Source organism: Bombina bombina, chromosome 9 (assembly GCF_027579735.1).
Source record: "Bombina bombina isolate aBomBom1 chromosome 9, aBomBom1.pri, whole genome shotgun sequence".
In the NCBI taxonomy this organism is placed as follows: Eukaryota; Metazoa; Chordata; class Amphibia; order Anura; family Bombinatoridae; genus Bombina; species Bombina bombina.
Window position 1 is genome coordinate 259718306 of NC_069507.1, and position 16498 is coordinate 259734803.

A 16498-nucleotide genomic window follows, 5' to 3' on the forward strand; every position below is an offset into this window, starting at 1 on the left:
TGTTTTACCAAGTGACAATGTACACCACTAGCACATGTTTTACCAAGTGGCACTGTACACTACTAGCACATGTTTTACCAAGTGACACTGTACACTACTAGCACATGTTTTACCAAGTGACACTGTACACTACTAGCACATGTTTTACCAATTGGCACTGTACACTACTAGCACATGTTTTACCAAGTGACACTGTACACTACTAGCACATGTTTTACTAAGTGGCACTGTTCACTACTAGCACATGTTTTAAAAAGTGACACTGTACACTACTAGCACATGTTTTACCAAGTGACACTGTACACTACTAGCACATGTTTTACCAAGTGACACTGTACACTACTAGCACATGTTTTACCAAGTGGCACTGTACACTACTAGCACATGTTTTACCAAGTGACACTGTACACTACTAGCACATGTTTTACCAAGTGACACTGTACACCACTAGCACATGTTTTAAAAAGTGACACTGTACACTACTAGCACATGTTTTACCAAGTGACACTGTACACTACTAGCACATGTTTTACCAAGTGACACTGAACACTACTAGCACATGTTTTACGAAGTGGCACTGTACACTACTAGCACATGTTTTACCAAGTGGCACTGTACACTACTAGCATATGATTTACCAAGTGACACTGTAAACCACTAGCACAAGTTTTACCAAGTGACACTGTACACTACTAGCACATGTTTTACCAAGTGACACTGTACACTACTAGCACATGTTTTACCAAGTGACACTGTACACCACTAGCACATGTTTTACCAAGTGACACTGTACACTACTAGCACATGTTTTACCAAGTGGCACTGTACACTGCTAGCACATGTTTTACCAAGTGACACTGTACACCACTAGCACATGTTTTACCAAGTGACACTGTACACTACTAGCACATGTTTTACCAAGTGACACTGTACACTACTAGCACATGTTTTACCAAGTGACACTGTACACTACTAGCACATGTTTTACCAAGTGGCACTGTACACTACTAGCACATGTTTTACCAAGTGACAATGTACACCACTAGCACATGTTTTACCAAGTGACAATGTACACTACTAGCACATGTTTTACCAAGTGGCACTGTACACTACTAGCACATGTTTTACCAAGTGACACTGTACACTACTAGCACATGTTTTACCAAGTGACACTGTACACTACTAGCACATGTTTTACCAAGTGGCACTGTACACTACTAGCACATGTTTTACCAAGTGACACTGTACACTACTAGCACATGTTTTACTAAGTGGCACTGTTCACTACTAGCACATGTTTTAAAAAGTGACACTGTACACTACTAGCACATGTTTTACCAAGTGACACTGTACACTACTAGCACATGTTTTACCAAGTGGCACTGTACACAACTAGCACATGTTTTACCAAGTGACACTGTACACTACTAGCACATGTTTTACCAAGTGACACTGTACACCACTAGCACATGTTTTAAAAAGTGACACTGTACACTACTAGCACATGTTTTACCAAGTGACACTGTACACTACTAGCACATGTTTTACCAAGTGACACTGAACACTACTAGCACATGTTTTACGAAGTGGCACTGTACACTACTAGCACAGGTTTTACCAAGTGGCACTGTACACTACTAGCATATGATTTACCAAGTGACACTGTACACCACTAGCACAAGTTTTACCAAGTGACACTGTACACTACTAGCACATGTTTTACCAAGTGACACTGTACACTACTAGCACATGTTTTACCAAGTGACACTGTACACCACTAGCACATGTTTTACCAAGTGACACTGTACACTACTAGCACATGTTTTACCAAGTGGCACTGTACACTACTAGCACATGTTTTACCAAGTGACACTGAACACTACTAGCACATGTTTTACCAAGTGGCATTGTACACTACTAGCACATGTTTTACTAAGTGACACTGTACACTGCTAGCACATGTTTTACCAAGTGACACTGTACACTACTAGCACATGTTTTACCAAGTGACACTGTACACCACTAGCACATGTTTTACCAAGTGGCACTGTACACTACTAGCACATGTTTTACTAAGTGGCACTGTTCACTACTAGCACATGTTTTACCATGTGACACTGTACACCACTAGCACATGTTTTACCAAGTGGCACTGTACACTACTAGCACATGTTTTACCAAGTGACACTGTACACTACTAGCACATGTTTTACCAAGTGACACTGTACACTACTAGCACATGTTTTACCAAGGGGCATTGTACACTATTAGCACATGTTTTACCAAGTGACACTGTACACTACTAGCACATGTTATACCAAGTGACACTGTACACTACTAGCACATGTTTTACCAAGTGACACTGTACACTACTAGCACATGTTTTACCAAGTGACACTGTACACTACTAGCACATGTTTTACCAAGTGGCACTGTACACTACTAGCACATGTTTTACCAAGTGACACTGTACACTACTAGCACATGTTTTACCAAGTGACACTGTACACTACTAGCACATGTTTTACCAAGTGACACTGTACACTACTAGCACATGTTTTACCAAGTGACACTGTACACTACTAGCACATTTTTTACCAAGTGGCACTGTACACTACTAGCACATGTTTTACCAAGTGACACTGTACACTACTAGCACATGTTTTACCAAGTGGCACTGTACACTATTAGCACATGTTTTACTAAGTGGCACTGTACACTACTAGCACATGTTTTACCAAGTGACACTGTACACTACTAGCACATGTTTTACCAAGTGGCACTGTACACTACTAGCACAATTTGCTGTACATAAATTTATGTTTGCATGAATTGAATATATACATTTTCTATTCTGGATATCATAATCTTTAGTTTAGGTCTAGGGGCTGATTATTAGAATGTTAACATTTGCTTTATACAAACATTTAATGGTAAGAGATATATAGAATTTGTTTTTTTTATTGCTTTTTATTTTTGTGAAATAACTTACTTATAAACTTACTAATGTCAGTCTTTTGATGGTTAAAGGAGCATGAATCACAAACTTTTTCTTTAATATTTCAGATAGAACATACAATTTAAAACAACTTTCCAATTTAGTTATATTATCAAATAGTCTTCATTCTCTTGGTATCCTTTATTGAAATAGTAACAATGCACTGCTAGGAGCTAGCTGACCACATTGGGTAAATCAATGACAAGAGGCATGTATGTGCAGCCACCACTTAGCTGCTAGTTTCAGTAGTGTATTACTGCTCCTGAGCCTAACAAGTTATTCTTTTTATCAAAGGATACCAAGAGAACAAAGCTAATTATTTTATATTAGTAAATTTGTAAGTTGTTTAATGTTACATGGTCTATCTGAGTTATGAGTTTAATCCAGACTTTTCTCTTTAAGTGATAAGGAAAAAGTAGTTAATCTCAAGATATTGACCTATGTTCAATAAAGATATACAGTACTTACCAAAACAGGCAAATTTCTCAAATCCCTTTGTTATTTTATCTAATATTGGAGATATTTTTCTTAAATGTGCTAGGAAGCTGAGTCTAATACATTTCTACCTGGGCAATATTATTTTTGTAGCTGCATTTGATGATGATGATAAGATTGTAGGAGGTTACACCTGCGGCAAGAATGCTCTCCCATATCAGGTGTCTCTGAACTCCGGTTATCATTTCTGTGGTGGGTCCCTGATTAACAGCCAGTGGGTTGTGTCTGCTGCTCACTGCTACAAAGCGTAAGTTACATGAATTGTTTTTTGTTATGTTATAAATTATATTGGTTGTTTTTTTTTTTTTTAATAGTTTTTTTTATGTAATTCTCAAGAGACAACTTTATTTCATTAGGCTTTGCAACATTTCTTATGACTGCATGCCTTAAATATGCCTTTTATATTTATTGCTTTTATAAAATGTATGATTTATTAACAATTAACGTAATGATGATAAGTCACAAAATAATTCTTCCCGTGTGAGACTTTGCTATACATTCATTTTTAATTCTTGACCTCATTACACCTGCAGGAGCATCCAGGTCAGACTGGGAGAGCACAACATTGTTACCAGTGAGGGCACAGAGCAGTTCATCAACTCTGCCAAGGTCATCAGACATGCCAGCTACAACTCCAGGACCCTGGACAATGACATCATGCTCATCAAGCTCGCCTCTGCCGCCACCCTGAACTCCTATGTGAAGGCTGTAGCTTTGCCCTCTGGATGTGCCGCCGCTGGCACCAGCTGTCTGATCTCTGGCTGGGGAAACACACTCAGCAGTGGCAATGAGTAAATATCACTAAATATAGAGCTTGAGCATTCCATTTCCATAAAACACAACATAATGGTACAGTGTTTGCTTCCTATTTTCATAATTTCTATGGAACATATTGATAAATATATAACACTGAGAAAAGTATAAGAACAGAACTTCAGATTAAGTTGATATCATATAAGAATTTGTAACCTAATAATTTAATGGTTTTGTTTGTAGCCAACTACCCAGATCTCCTTCAGTGCGTTAGCGCCCCTATCCTGACTACTGCCCAGTGTACCGGTGCCTACCCAGGAGAGATCACCAACAACATGATCTGTGTTGGATATCTGGAAGGTGGCAAGGATTCCTACCAGGTAATTGCCTAAACTCTCTTTTTTTCTGTAATCAACAAACTGTTGTGGTAGTTACATCTTGTTTCTTGCAAATGTGCCCATTGTTATGCCACTGGTAAAATAACTATGATGTGTCAAATGAAGAGGTTGCTAGTCTACTTGACTTTGATCCCTTAAACAACAAAGTTATTTATACTTTATAATAAATAGCTTGTATAGAAGAATATAGTGTATAGCATGAATAGAAGAATTTTAATTATATACTGATGTTTTCACATTCTCTACCATTATTTTGAAGGTTCTACCTGTGAGATGCTTGTGCATTTGTCTTAACATTCCCTTTATTTATTTCAGGGTGACTCTGGTGGACCTGTAGTGTGTAATGGACAGCTGCAGGGTATCGTCTCTTGGGGCTATGGCTGTGCTCTCAGGAACTATCCTGGTGTCTACACCAAGGTCTGCAACTACGTCTCCTGGATCCAGAACACCATCGCTGCCAACTAAATCACTTGTATTCCTGGCTATATCCTATATGTATTTCATTGGACATAAGATGATCTGTGGCTTCATCATGGAAGTTGTAAAATATAAACTCTAAATAAATTGGTTGTTGATTTGTCAAGTCTTATGGTTTGAGTCTTCTTGCACACCTTAGCATATTTTTTTTTAATCAAATATGAATAAGGCTATAATGGAAGTTTTAAATTTAGGGTAATTAGTTTAAAGTAGACTTATGATTTATCAGATTAAACATAGGATGCCATATACCCAAACCATTGTTTTTAATGATAACTGGTTGATTCAAGCTGCCTGTCTATTAATGTATTTACAATTTAGCAGCAATGCTAAACCACCTTCTGACTGTCTCTTTTCCCCTCTCATATGTAAACTTAGAATAAGATAACATTTCTTAAATTTATGTAAAGTCATCTGAGAGACAAAAGTATTAATAGGTTTATTATATTCAAGTTGTGTAAGATAAAAATGTAAAATTGTGAGATGGAAGTCTAAAGGTTTTAAGTGTTTGAACATTTTAAAAATGTGCAAGTCTCAGTCATTTTCCATTTTCTTTGGGTTTTCCGTCTATTGAAAAGGGGGACATAATTTATCAAATCAGGTCATATTTAATGTATTCATTACTATGTGACACTGAGGTTATGTATAACTTTATTCATTACTATGTGACATTGAGGTCATGTATACCTTTATATATTACTATGTGACATGCCGTTCATGTATACCTTTATTTATTACTATATGACACTGAGGTCATGTATACCTTTATTCATTACTATGTGACACTCAGGTCATGTATACCTGTATTCATTACTATGTGACACTGAGGTCATGTATACCTTTATTTATTACAATATGACACTGAGGTCATGTATACCTTTATTCATTACTATGTGACACACAGGTCATGTATACCTTTATGCATTACTATGTGACACTGAGGTCATATATACCTTTATTCATTACTATGTGACACACAGGTCATGTATACCTTTATTTATTACTATGTGACACTGAGGTCATGTATACCTTTATTCATTACTATGTGACACACAGGTCATGTATACCTTTATTCATTACTATGTGACACTCAGGTCATGTATACCTTTATTCATTACTATGTGACACTAAGGCCATGTATAAATTTATTTATTACTATATGACACAGAGGTCATGTATACCTTTATTCATTACTATGTGATACACAGGTCATGTATACCTTTATGCATTACTATGTGACACTGAGGTCATGTATACCTTTATTCATTACTATGTGACACGCCGGTCATGTATACCTTTATTCATTACTATGTGACACGCCGGTCATGTATACCTTTATTCATTACTATGTGACACTCAGGTCATGTATACCTTTATTCATTACTATGTGACACTCTGGTCATGTATACCTTTATTCATTACTATGTGACACACAGGTCATGTATACCTTTATTCATTACTATGTGACACTGAGGTCATGCATACCTTTATTCATTACTATGTGACAGTCAGGTCATGTATACCTTTATTCATTACTATGTGACACTGAGGTCATGTATACCTTTATTCATTACTATGTGACACTGAGGTCATATATACCTTTATTCATTACTATGTGACACACAGGTCATGTATACCTTTATTCATTACTATGTGACACTGAGGTCATGTATACCTTTATTCATTACTATGTGACACTGAGGTCATGTATACCTTTATTCATTACTATGTGACACTGAGGTCATATATACCTTTATTCATTACTATGTGACACTCAGGTCAAATACCTTATATCATTACTATATGCCACTCAGATCATATATACTTCAATTCATTACTATGTGACACTGAGGTCATGTATACCTTTATTCATTACTATGTGACACTGAGGTCATGTATACCTTTATTCATTACTATGTGACACTGAAGTCATGTATACCTTTATTCATTACTATGTGACACTCAGGTCAAATACCTTATATCATTACTATATGCCACTCAGATCATATATACTTCAATTCATTACTATGTGACACTGAGGTCATATATACCTTTATTCATTACTATGTGACACTGAGGTCATGTATACCTTTATTCATTACTATGTGACACTCAGGTCAGATACCTTCATTCATTACTATATGACACTCTGATAATATATATTCCCTTTCACATTATCATCCCCTAATTAATGCCAGACTGGGTTAGTGACCATAAATATCAAAATGTGAACCCTGGAAGAACCATTAAAAGACTACTAACACAGTAGAATAGCATAATCAATAAACACATAATAAAAAGACAATGCAAAAGCATTTTGATTGAATTTCAAGTGAGTTGTATCTTTGTTTTCTGACAAATGTCAAAGTTAGTTTTATTTTCCTTCCTAATTCATCATGTGCTAAGTAGGACCTGGTGCCTCAGAAAGTGTGCATATAAATCAAATGTTCATATTTAGATAATGGAAGTGAATTGGAAAGTTTTTTAAAATTGTTTGCTCTATGTAAATCATGAAAGTTTCATTTTAACTTGACTGCCCCTTTAACAGTTTTACACTTACAAATCTACTCAGTGTTCCATATGGAAATGTAAAGGTTTTAAGGAACTTTTTTGTAAGATGGGATTCCCAATCACGCGTGTTTTTAAATGCAAAAACATTCTGGAAGGGTACAGTGTAGTTGTGTAAACAAATTATTCATTGACCCCAGGAAATTGGCAAATATCAAACTTTCATGTGCCATATAACTTTAAAGTCACTCCAAATTCGTAAAGGATCATAAAGTTGAAATAAGAACATAGTGTAATGCATTTTAATATTTTCTTATTGCAATAAGGGGGGTTAAACATATATTTAAAGTCAGCTCTATTGAGGCAATAAACTTCCTCTTTTGAGATGGAAATGGTGAACATATGCAGAATATTCAACTTCTTTAACAGCTTTTCTCAGGATATGGGAACTTCACAAATTCTGCAACCTTCACATCAAAAAACCCTATTGGCTTATTCAGTTTTCAGTTGTTTTCAGTTTACATGTTAATAAACAACATCATTTTGTTTTAATAAAAAAGTGTAAAATATGGCTCAAATCACACTTTTTAACCTTACACTCAAATTAAATTCAATGTGATAACACTTCTTAAAGTTGGATTTTTTATTTATTTTTGGTAAAGAGGGTGGTGCCGTTTCCTTGGGCAATTAATTTAATTTCTTTTTACTTATTTTCTAGTGGATTAAGTCATCATCACTTATCATCAATTATATAACATCAAGAAGTTCATGTTACCCGTTTTTGTGAAAGAGAAGATTCTTCTCTTTAGTATTAGTGACCTTATAGACACCCAATCACAAAAAATGTGATATGCTATGAAAGTCCATGGGGATACATGAGTTGATACATTTTCCTAAATGGTTGTGATTGATCATGATTTTGATTGTGATTTTAAGAACCTTCCTCTAATCCTGATGAGCAATTCATTCATTTAAAACTAAAGACATTCCATTTTCAAATGAGTGGTCCTATGCTTCTCTCAGTTGGGCTGAGTTAATTAAGTTTTTATTGCCTCCAAAAGCAGGATCTAGATATTTATGCGGGGGGGGGGGCTTATTGTCACCTCTTGCTATTTACATGTATACTAGTGGTTTAGAGACATGTACAATTTTGTTCTGTTTCAAAACCTGGTACCGCCAAACTATCTGACTGAACTTTTTTAAATAAAAGTATGTGGTTGTTTAACAGCTAACATTTTTATATTGGGTAACCTACTCATACATAATGATAAGGTAATATTATTTTAATAGCCGTTGAGATGTTTTTATATAGAAGAAAAATTAAGGATGGATTGGAAACGCTTTTAAATGTAATCAGAATTTTTGAAAGAGAAGATGGAGAAAAAAATAGAAATTTGACTATACTTATTCATATTTATTCTTGCTCTTTAGTGGACTATAAAATGATGCCAGGGTTTTAAAGGTTTACGATTCTCCAAAAGAGGAAATGATTTTTAGTCACTAAATTGGTCACTAGCATTACTCTGTATATATACTGCTAATGAAAGTCTTGCCTTTAAAAAAGATTTTGACCTCTGTTTTTAGACGTTTTCTGATATATTCATTATCTATTCACTTTTATGTATCATACTTCCGTAGTGGATAAAGCTGTAACCTACATTTATCAAGTGTGGGAGCAAACTACATTAATCCCTTAATGATCAGAGCATTTTTCAATTTTCTTACAGTTTGGGACCAGGGCTATTTTTACATTTCTGTGGTGTTTGTGTTTAGCTGCAATTTTCCTCTTACTCATTTACTGAACCCACACATATTATATAGCATTTGTCTCACTATTAAATGGACTTTCTAAAGATACCATTATTTTCATCATATTTTATAATCTACTATAAAAATGTTTTATAAAATATGATAAAATATTTTAAAAACGCACACTTTTTCTAACTTTGACCCCCAAAATCTGTTGCACATCTACAACCACCAAAAAACACCCATACTAAATAGTTTCTAAATTTTGTCCTGAGTTTAGAAATACCCAAGGTTTACATGTTCTTTGCTTTTTTTGCAAGTTATAGGGCAATAAATACAAGTAGCACTTTACTATTTCCAAACCATTTTGTTTTTTTCAAAATTAGCGGTTACATTGTAACACTGATATTTGTCAGGAATCCCTGAATATCCCTTCACATGTATATATTAGTATATTAGTAGACAACCCAAAGTATTAATCTAGGCCCATTTTAGTATATTTCATGTCATCATTTCACCGCTAAATGCGATCATATATAAAAAAAATTGTTATCTTTTTGACAAACTTTCGGTTTCACACTAAAATTATTTACAAATAGCTTGTGCAATTATGACACAAATAGTTGTAAATGCTTGTCTGGGATCCAGAACCCAGTTTGCTAAAAAAAAAGAGGGTTTTTTTGTAGTGTAGCTACCTCCCCTCAATACCCCCCTCCCAGATCCCTTTCCCAACATTTATTCCCCTAGCATTAGCACTTAATGTAGCATGCACATCTGTCTCTCTGCGCCCTCGCACTCTCCCGCCCACTCGCGTGCTCTGCAGGAACAGGATCCGGAAATTCACTATCAATGGGCCGCCCGCCTCCCTCATATCACTCCCATGCCACCAACGATTGGCACCATCGCTGGCCAATGCAGAGAGGGCCACAGAGTGGCTCTCTCTGCATTGGTTTGCTTAAAAAAGGGTATTGCACGATGCCTCAATATTAAGGCATCGCTGCAATACCTTGAAAGCAGCTGGAAGCGATCACGATCACTTCTACCACTTGAAACCCCTGAGGACATAACAGGCACATCCTTGGTCGTTAATGACCGTTTTCTGTAGGACGTGCCTGGTACGTCCTTGGCAGTTAAAGGGTTAAAGGGACGCGAAACACAAACAAAATTAAAGGGTGCAATTTTAAACAACTTTCCAGATTACTTCTATTATGAACTTTTCTTTGTTGTAATGTAAGTCTTTGTTGAAGAGATATCTAGATAGGTTGTGTGCACATGTTTTGAACACTACATGAAGTGCAGTTTGGAAGAAAGATCCTAGTTATTCAATTTGAGATTGTTTTAATAAAATATATCTTAAAGGGACAATCAACATTAAATGTGTTATTTTTTTTAAAAGATAGATAATCCCTTTATTTACCATTCCCCAGTTTTGCATAACCAACAATGTTATAGAAATATACTTTGTACCTCTGTAATTACCTTGTATCTAAGCCTCTGCTGACTGCCTCCTTATCTCAGATCTTTTGACAGACTTGCACTTCAGTCAATTAGAGCTGACTCTTAAATAACTCCACTAGAATGAGCACAATGTTATCTATAATGCACACATGAACGAACAGTACGTTATTAGCTATTCACAGCCCCAGAGTCAGAAATCAGCCTATAAGCCTGCATAGCTTTAGCTTTTAACAAAAAATACCAAGAGAAAAAAGCTAATTGGAAAGTTGTTTAATATTACATGCTCTAGTTTAATTTGGATGTTACTGTCCCTTTAATGTACTAATTTAATTAAACTCTCTTGGAATAGAGGTTAGGAGGAGAGCAATGCAATCCACAAAGAACTTGAGTTTTTGTTTTATTTGTGTGTTGGCTAGTTATTAAATATCAGTATTATGATGTATTGCATATTATATCTTTATAAATCAGGAGAAATAAATAATAAAGATGATGAACGGCATCTTTGAAAATTAACCATTGTAATATTGACAGGTGTTGAGCAAAAGTCCAGGACAGTAAATTGACTTGAAATAATTGCATTGTTTTATAGTATAATTTTCCAATTTCTCGATGTTTTATTATTATGGGTTTAGTGCTTTAAAGTTTGTATGTTTATTTGTTCTTTTATTTCAGAAAATAAATGTCTTTATAGATGAGTGTCTATACTTAATATTGTCCTGGTGGCCATAAAAGCTGATGAATGTGCGTTAACGTGTAGCTTTCTTCTGTACTTTACTATAGTTATAGGTCTCAAACAGTGGTGTAGAACACTTACTTAGACTATTGGGTAAAAATATTTGACTTATTTGGAGAGACTTGTTATTGAGTTATAAAATAATTTTATAAATTCTTCAAAAGGCGTAATTCTGTACTCAGTGGGGTTTTTTCTTAGAATAACTGTGAAATGAGTGTCTGTTATATTTATTTACAAATATCTTTAGCTAGCTTATCTCTTCCTTGTGTACCTTCTATAACCTTCTTTGCGTACCTTCTATAACTAAAATAGCAAGTTTGTTGATAAACTTCCTCGTCACCTCTATACATTGTGTATAGATTAACTAGATCATGTTTCCATACTGTGATATGGTAATGGAAAAAGTATTGGGTTTAGAATGATTAACATTAACAAATAGTATAAATACCAAGCTGGTCTACAACAAAATTATTCCTTAACAAATATCCATGATGAAGTTTATTCTGCTCTGTGTGCTCCTGGGAGTAGCTGGTAAGTTTTGAAATAGAAAACATTATTTCCAGAAGAATATAACAGGAACTCAGTCCAGGCAGCAACCAATCTATCAATCAAATTATTATTTACATATAACTCAGTGCTCTTGATTTTTTATATTATTTTGTTTTAAGTAGAATGCAAATTAATTGCACAATACGATTAATAAATAATATGTTAAGCAAAATGAGTAAAAATTTGTATTGGAATATAGAGAAAAGCAAAGTAGTTGTGGTGTTTCATTTTGGTAAAGGATAATATATCAAATATGAGTTGAAAGACAACAGTACGCATTAAACGTTTGTTGGAATGTAACAAACCATATTTCCTCCAAGCCTCTCTGTGTAATATAGTAATGGGTGATACAACTGGAAACTGTAGCTACATAGTCATTTTTATATTTTGATTTCTGCAAATTTTATAGATAACAAAACAGACACCCCATTATTTTTTCATACAAGCAAATACTCTCACTGAGAAATCTTAATAATAATAATCTTAAGTCAATAAGTCCAAAAATAAAAACAAAACTAATCTGTTTTTTCAATAATATCCGTATTCAATAATTTTCCATTTTATTTTTAAATATTCAATGACTTGTTTCCCTCTCAAATATACCAAATTGTGAGTTTAAAAAGTTTCTCAAAATAAACTAAAACTTTTGTTATTGCCCAAAATTTAAAAGACTTGCTCTACTTTGTAAAATAGTTAAAAAAATTACATTCAATGACTAGATAATAAATTAATCCAGGTATTTATCTGATAAGAAGTTAAATGTGTCAATTAAAATAAACAGATATGTCAATGCCTTTAGCAGAACAATCTGTACTGAAGTTCTGACAACTGGGTAGATATAATCATATTAACTCTTTGTAACTAATACATAAATAAATATATTCATGCCTTTTACTTTCAGATTAGTGGGATATGATATGTGTTGTGTATGAAATTTAAGTTATAAATTGAAAATGTATAATTTATTTTATGTATCTAAAACCTTTCTTTTGAAACACTAAAACCACTTTGTATTTAAAATATTTAAAAATGTCAAGTATTTTATTAGGGATTGTTGAATGTTATTGAAAATTCATTACAAATTACATAAGCTAATCATTTGTCTGTACTAAATGAATATTGAATGAATAAATGAAGTTTACCTGTATTGATGTATTGATTGTATGTCACACATTAAATACATCATACTTTAATTTTTATATTTTTGAATTGTTATTTTTTTAATTAAAACACTTATTCAGCATTAATTTTAATATACATTTTTTTAATTAAAACTATTAACAATTATTGTAAAGAAACATATAAATAGTAATTTTAGCAATTGTAAATAGCATTGATATACTAACCATATATCAGAAATAAATATGTATAGCATTATTTATGGCACGTTCTCTCAAACATTTAAAATATTTTTCTTAATAAATGAATTAGGAAACTATGTTTAATATTGTTCTGTATAATTTTATTACAATATAATACTGTGATTACATTCCATGCTGGCACCTATTTTAAAACCATACCTTAGTTAGAAAGCATCCTTTAGTAACCCCTATAAAAATATCTATTTAAATGTCTTACTCTACAGCTGCATTTGATGATGATGATAAGATTGTAGGAGGTTACACCTGCGGCAAGAACGCTCTCCCATATCAGGTGTCTCTGAACTCCGGTTACCATTTCTGTGGTGGGTCCCTGATTAACAACCTGTGGGTTGTGTCTGCTGCTCACTGCTACCAAAAGTAAGTTACATGAATTGTTTTCGTTATGTTATAAGTTATATTGTTTGTTTTTTGTGTACTTTTCAAAGGTATTTTAATTTCTTTATTTAATTCTAAAGAGTTAACTTTAGTTCATTAGGCTTTACAACTTTTCTCATGACTGGATGCCTTAAATATGCCTTTTATATTGCTTTTATAAAATGCATTTTTATTTAAGACTGTGTTATACATTCCTTTCTGATTTTCCATCTCATTACACCTGCAGGAGCATCCAGGTCAGACTGGGAGAGCACAACATCGTTACCAGTGAGGGCACAGAGCAGTTCATCAACTCTGCCAAGGTCATCAGACATGCCAGCTACAACTCCAGGACCCTGGACAATGACATCATGCTCATCAAGCTCGCCTCTGCCGCCACCCTGAACTCCTATGTGAAGGCTGTAGCTTTGCCCTCTGGATGTGCCGCGGCTGGCACCAGCTGTCTGATCTCTGGCTGGGGAAACACACTCAGCAGTGGCAGTGAGTAACTATTACTAAATACACAGTTTACAATGTTTTATGAAAATATCAGTTGATGCAAACAGACATGAACTATTTGATGTTTTTAAAAGAGCCTTTCCCATATTAAGTATTTCTAACAGACTTATTGATCAAAATAAAATATACAAGAAAAAATTATTTTCAAAAATATTTTTTTTCAGTTTTTTTAAATCATAATTAGTAATAAAATAATTATATAAATGTCTGTTCCATTTGTAGCCAACTACCCAGATCTCCTGCAGTGCGTGAGCGCCCCCATCCTGACTACTGCCCAGTGTACCGGTGCCTACCCAGGAGAGATCACCAACAACATGATCTGCGTTGGATATCTGGAAGGTGGCAAGGATTCCTGCCAGGTAACATCGCCTGTCCTCATAGATGGAGCTTTTTTACAGTGCATTATTATTGCAGTTTTTTTCTTCTGCAAATGCTAATATTTTATTTCCATATTTGTTTTAGATACAGTCTATAAAACACATTTTATTTTAGACTTGACATATATGTGTACACTTTCCTTTAGATGCTCACAACTAATATGATTAAGATTATAATTAAGAGTTGGATTCTCTGTTATAATAATCTTCCTTCTTTCAGGGTGACTCCGGTGGACCTGTGGTGTGTAACGGACAGCTGCAGGGTATTGTCTCATGGGGCTATGGCTGTGCTCTCAGGAACTATCCTGGTGTCTACACCAAGGTCTGCAACTACGTCTCCTGGATCCAGAACACCATCGCTGCCAACTAAATCTTTTGCATTACGAGATATATCCTGACTGGGTTTAATTTAACATAAGATGATCTTTCTCATGGATATTTTAAATAAATAGGTTATTTATTTTACATGTCTTATGAATTGAGTCTTGTGTATATATAAGTATAATTTTGCAAATATTTTAGGACTTTAAAGGGAAGCTTTACACTTAAAAAGGGGCAAAATGATCCAATGCATTATTAAGAGAGATAATAATAATAATAATAATAATAATAATAATAATAATAAGCAGGGAAAGCCAAGGCAAAGGGTAAAGTATTAAAATGCAGCGTGAAGTAGCAACAGAAAGTTAAAGGGACACTGAACCCAATTTTTTTTATTTTGTGATTCAGATAGAGCATGCAATTTTAAGCAATTTACTCCTATTAATTTTTCTTCATTCTCTTGCTATCTTTATTTGAAAAAGAAGCCATCTAAGGGTTTTTTTTTGGTTCAGAACTCTGGACAGCACTTTTTTATTGTGGTTGAATATATCCACCAATCAGCAAGGGCAACCCAGGTTGTTCACCAAAAATGGGCCGGCGTCTAAACTTACATTCTTGCATTTCAAATAAAGATAGCAAGAGAATGAAGAACATTTGATAATAGGAGTAAATTAGAAAGTTGCTTAAAGTTTCATGCTCTATCTGAATCACAAAGAAAAAAATTGGGTTCAGTGTCCCTTTAAATTGAAACACAAATGTTTGTGTTTAAATGTGAAAAGTTGTAAAATTGATGAAGTTTTGGGGTGTGCACTGAACATCTATTTTTGTACATCACTGAAACTTTGGGTTGAATTCAGGAGTACACTTGCACCTGATACCTAATGAAGATGCCCTGGTTTCTCACACATATTGAAAATACATATGTAGGAATGACCAGCTTCTAATTAAGGTGAAATCCTAATTTATAAATGTAAAGCCTTCTGAAAAAAAGGGTCACTATTTGACTATATGCAAGTATTCACAAAGCATTAAATATGGGGAAGTTCCAACTTCATTCACTAAAGCAGGTCTTATGTATCATCACTTACTATAACAAGTTCCTCTCACATAATTACACAAAAAAAACTATTTTCACTTGGTAAGCGATTACCAGCTACTATGCACAGAAGTTTACAGGTTATGCATATACGAGTCTGTAATTGACCAATGGCTGTCACATGATACAGGGTCCGGCAAGTTGAAGTAAATTGTGAATTTTGACAGAAAAAAAATGTACTGCTCATTTAAAATTCAGAATAAGTGCTATTGCATCGTCTTTTTATTATGACCTTGTTTTTTATGCAATTATACTGTATTTAAAGGTACTTTAACTAATCAGGAACTTTTGCTATTTGAGGTTTAATCAGCCCTCTACCAGCAGCATTCCC

At 34.2% G+C, this 16498-nt stretch overlaps 2 protein-coding genes across 2 annotated transcripts; both read left to right on the forward strand.

Annotated features, from left to right (window-relative positions):
* The first annotated feature begins 3438 nt into the window (after positions 1-3438).
* LOC128640548 (trypsin-like) lies at positions 3439-5109 on the forward strand. The gene is made up of 4 exons (XM_053693018.1): positions 3439-3740; positions 4027-4280; positions 4490-4626; positions 4960-5109. Exons 1-4 carry the CDS (start codon positions 3439-3441, stop codon positions 5107-5109), a joined length of 843 nt encoding a protein of 280 aa, XP_053548993.1.
* A 6951-nt stretch (positions 5110-12060) lies between these two features.
* Positions 12061-15120, forward strand: LOC128640549 (trypsin-like). Its single transcript, XM_053693019.1, has 5 exons — positions 12061-12100; positions 13704-13857; positions 14102-14355; positions 14596-14732; positions 14971-15120. The coding sequence occupies exons 1-5, from the start codon at positions 12061-12063 to the stop codon at positions 15118-15120; spliced, it is 735 nt and encodes a 244-aa protein (XP_053548994.1).
* Positions 15121-16498: the final 1378 nt, after the last annotated feature.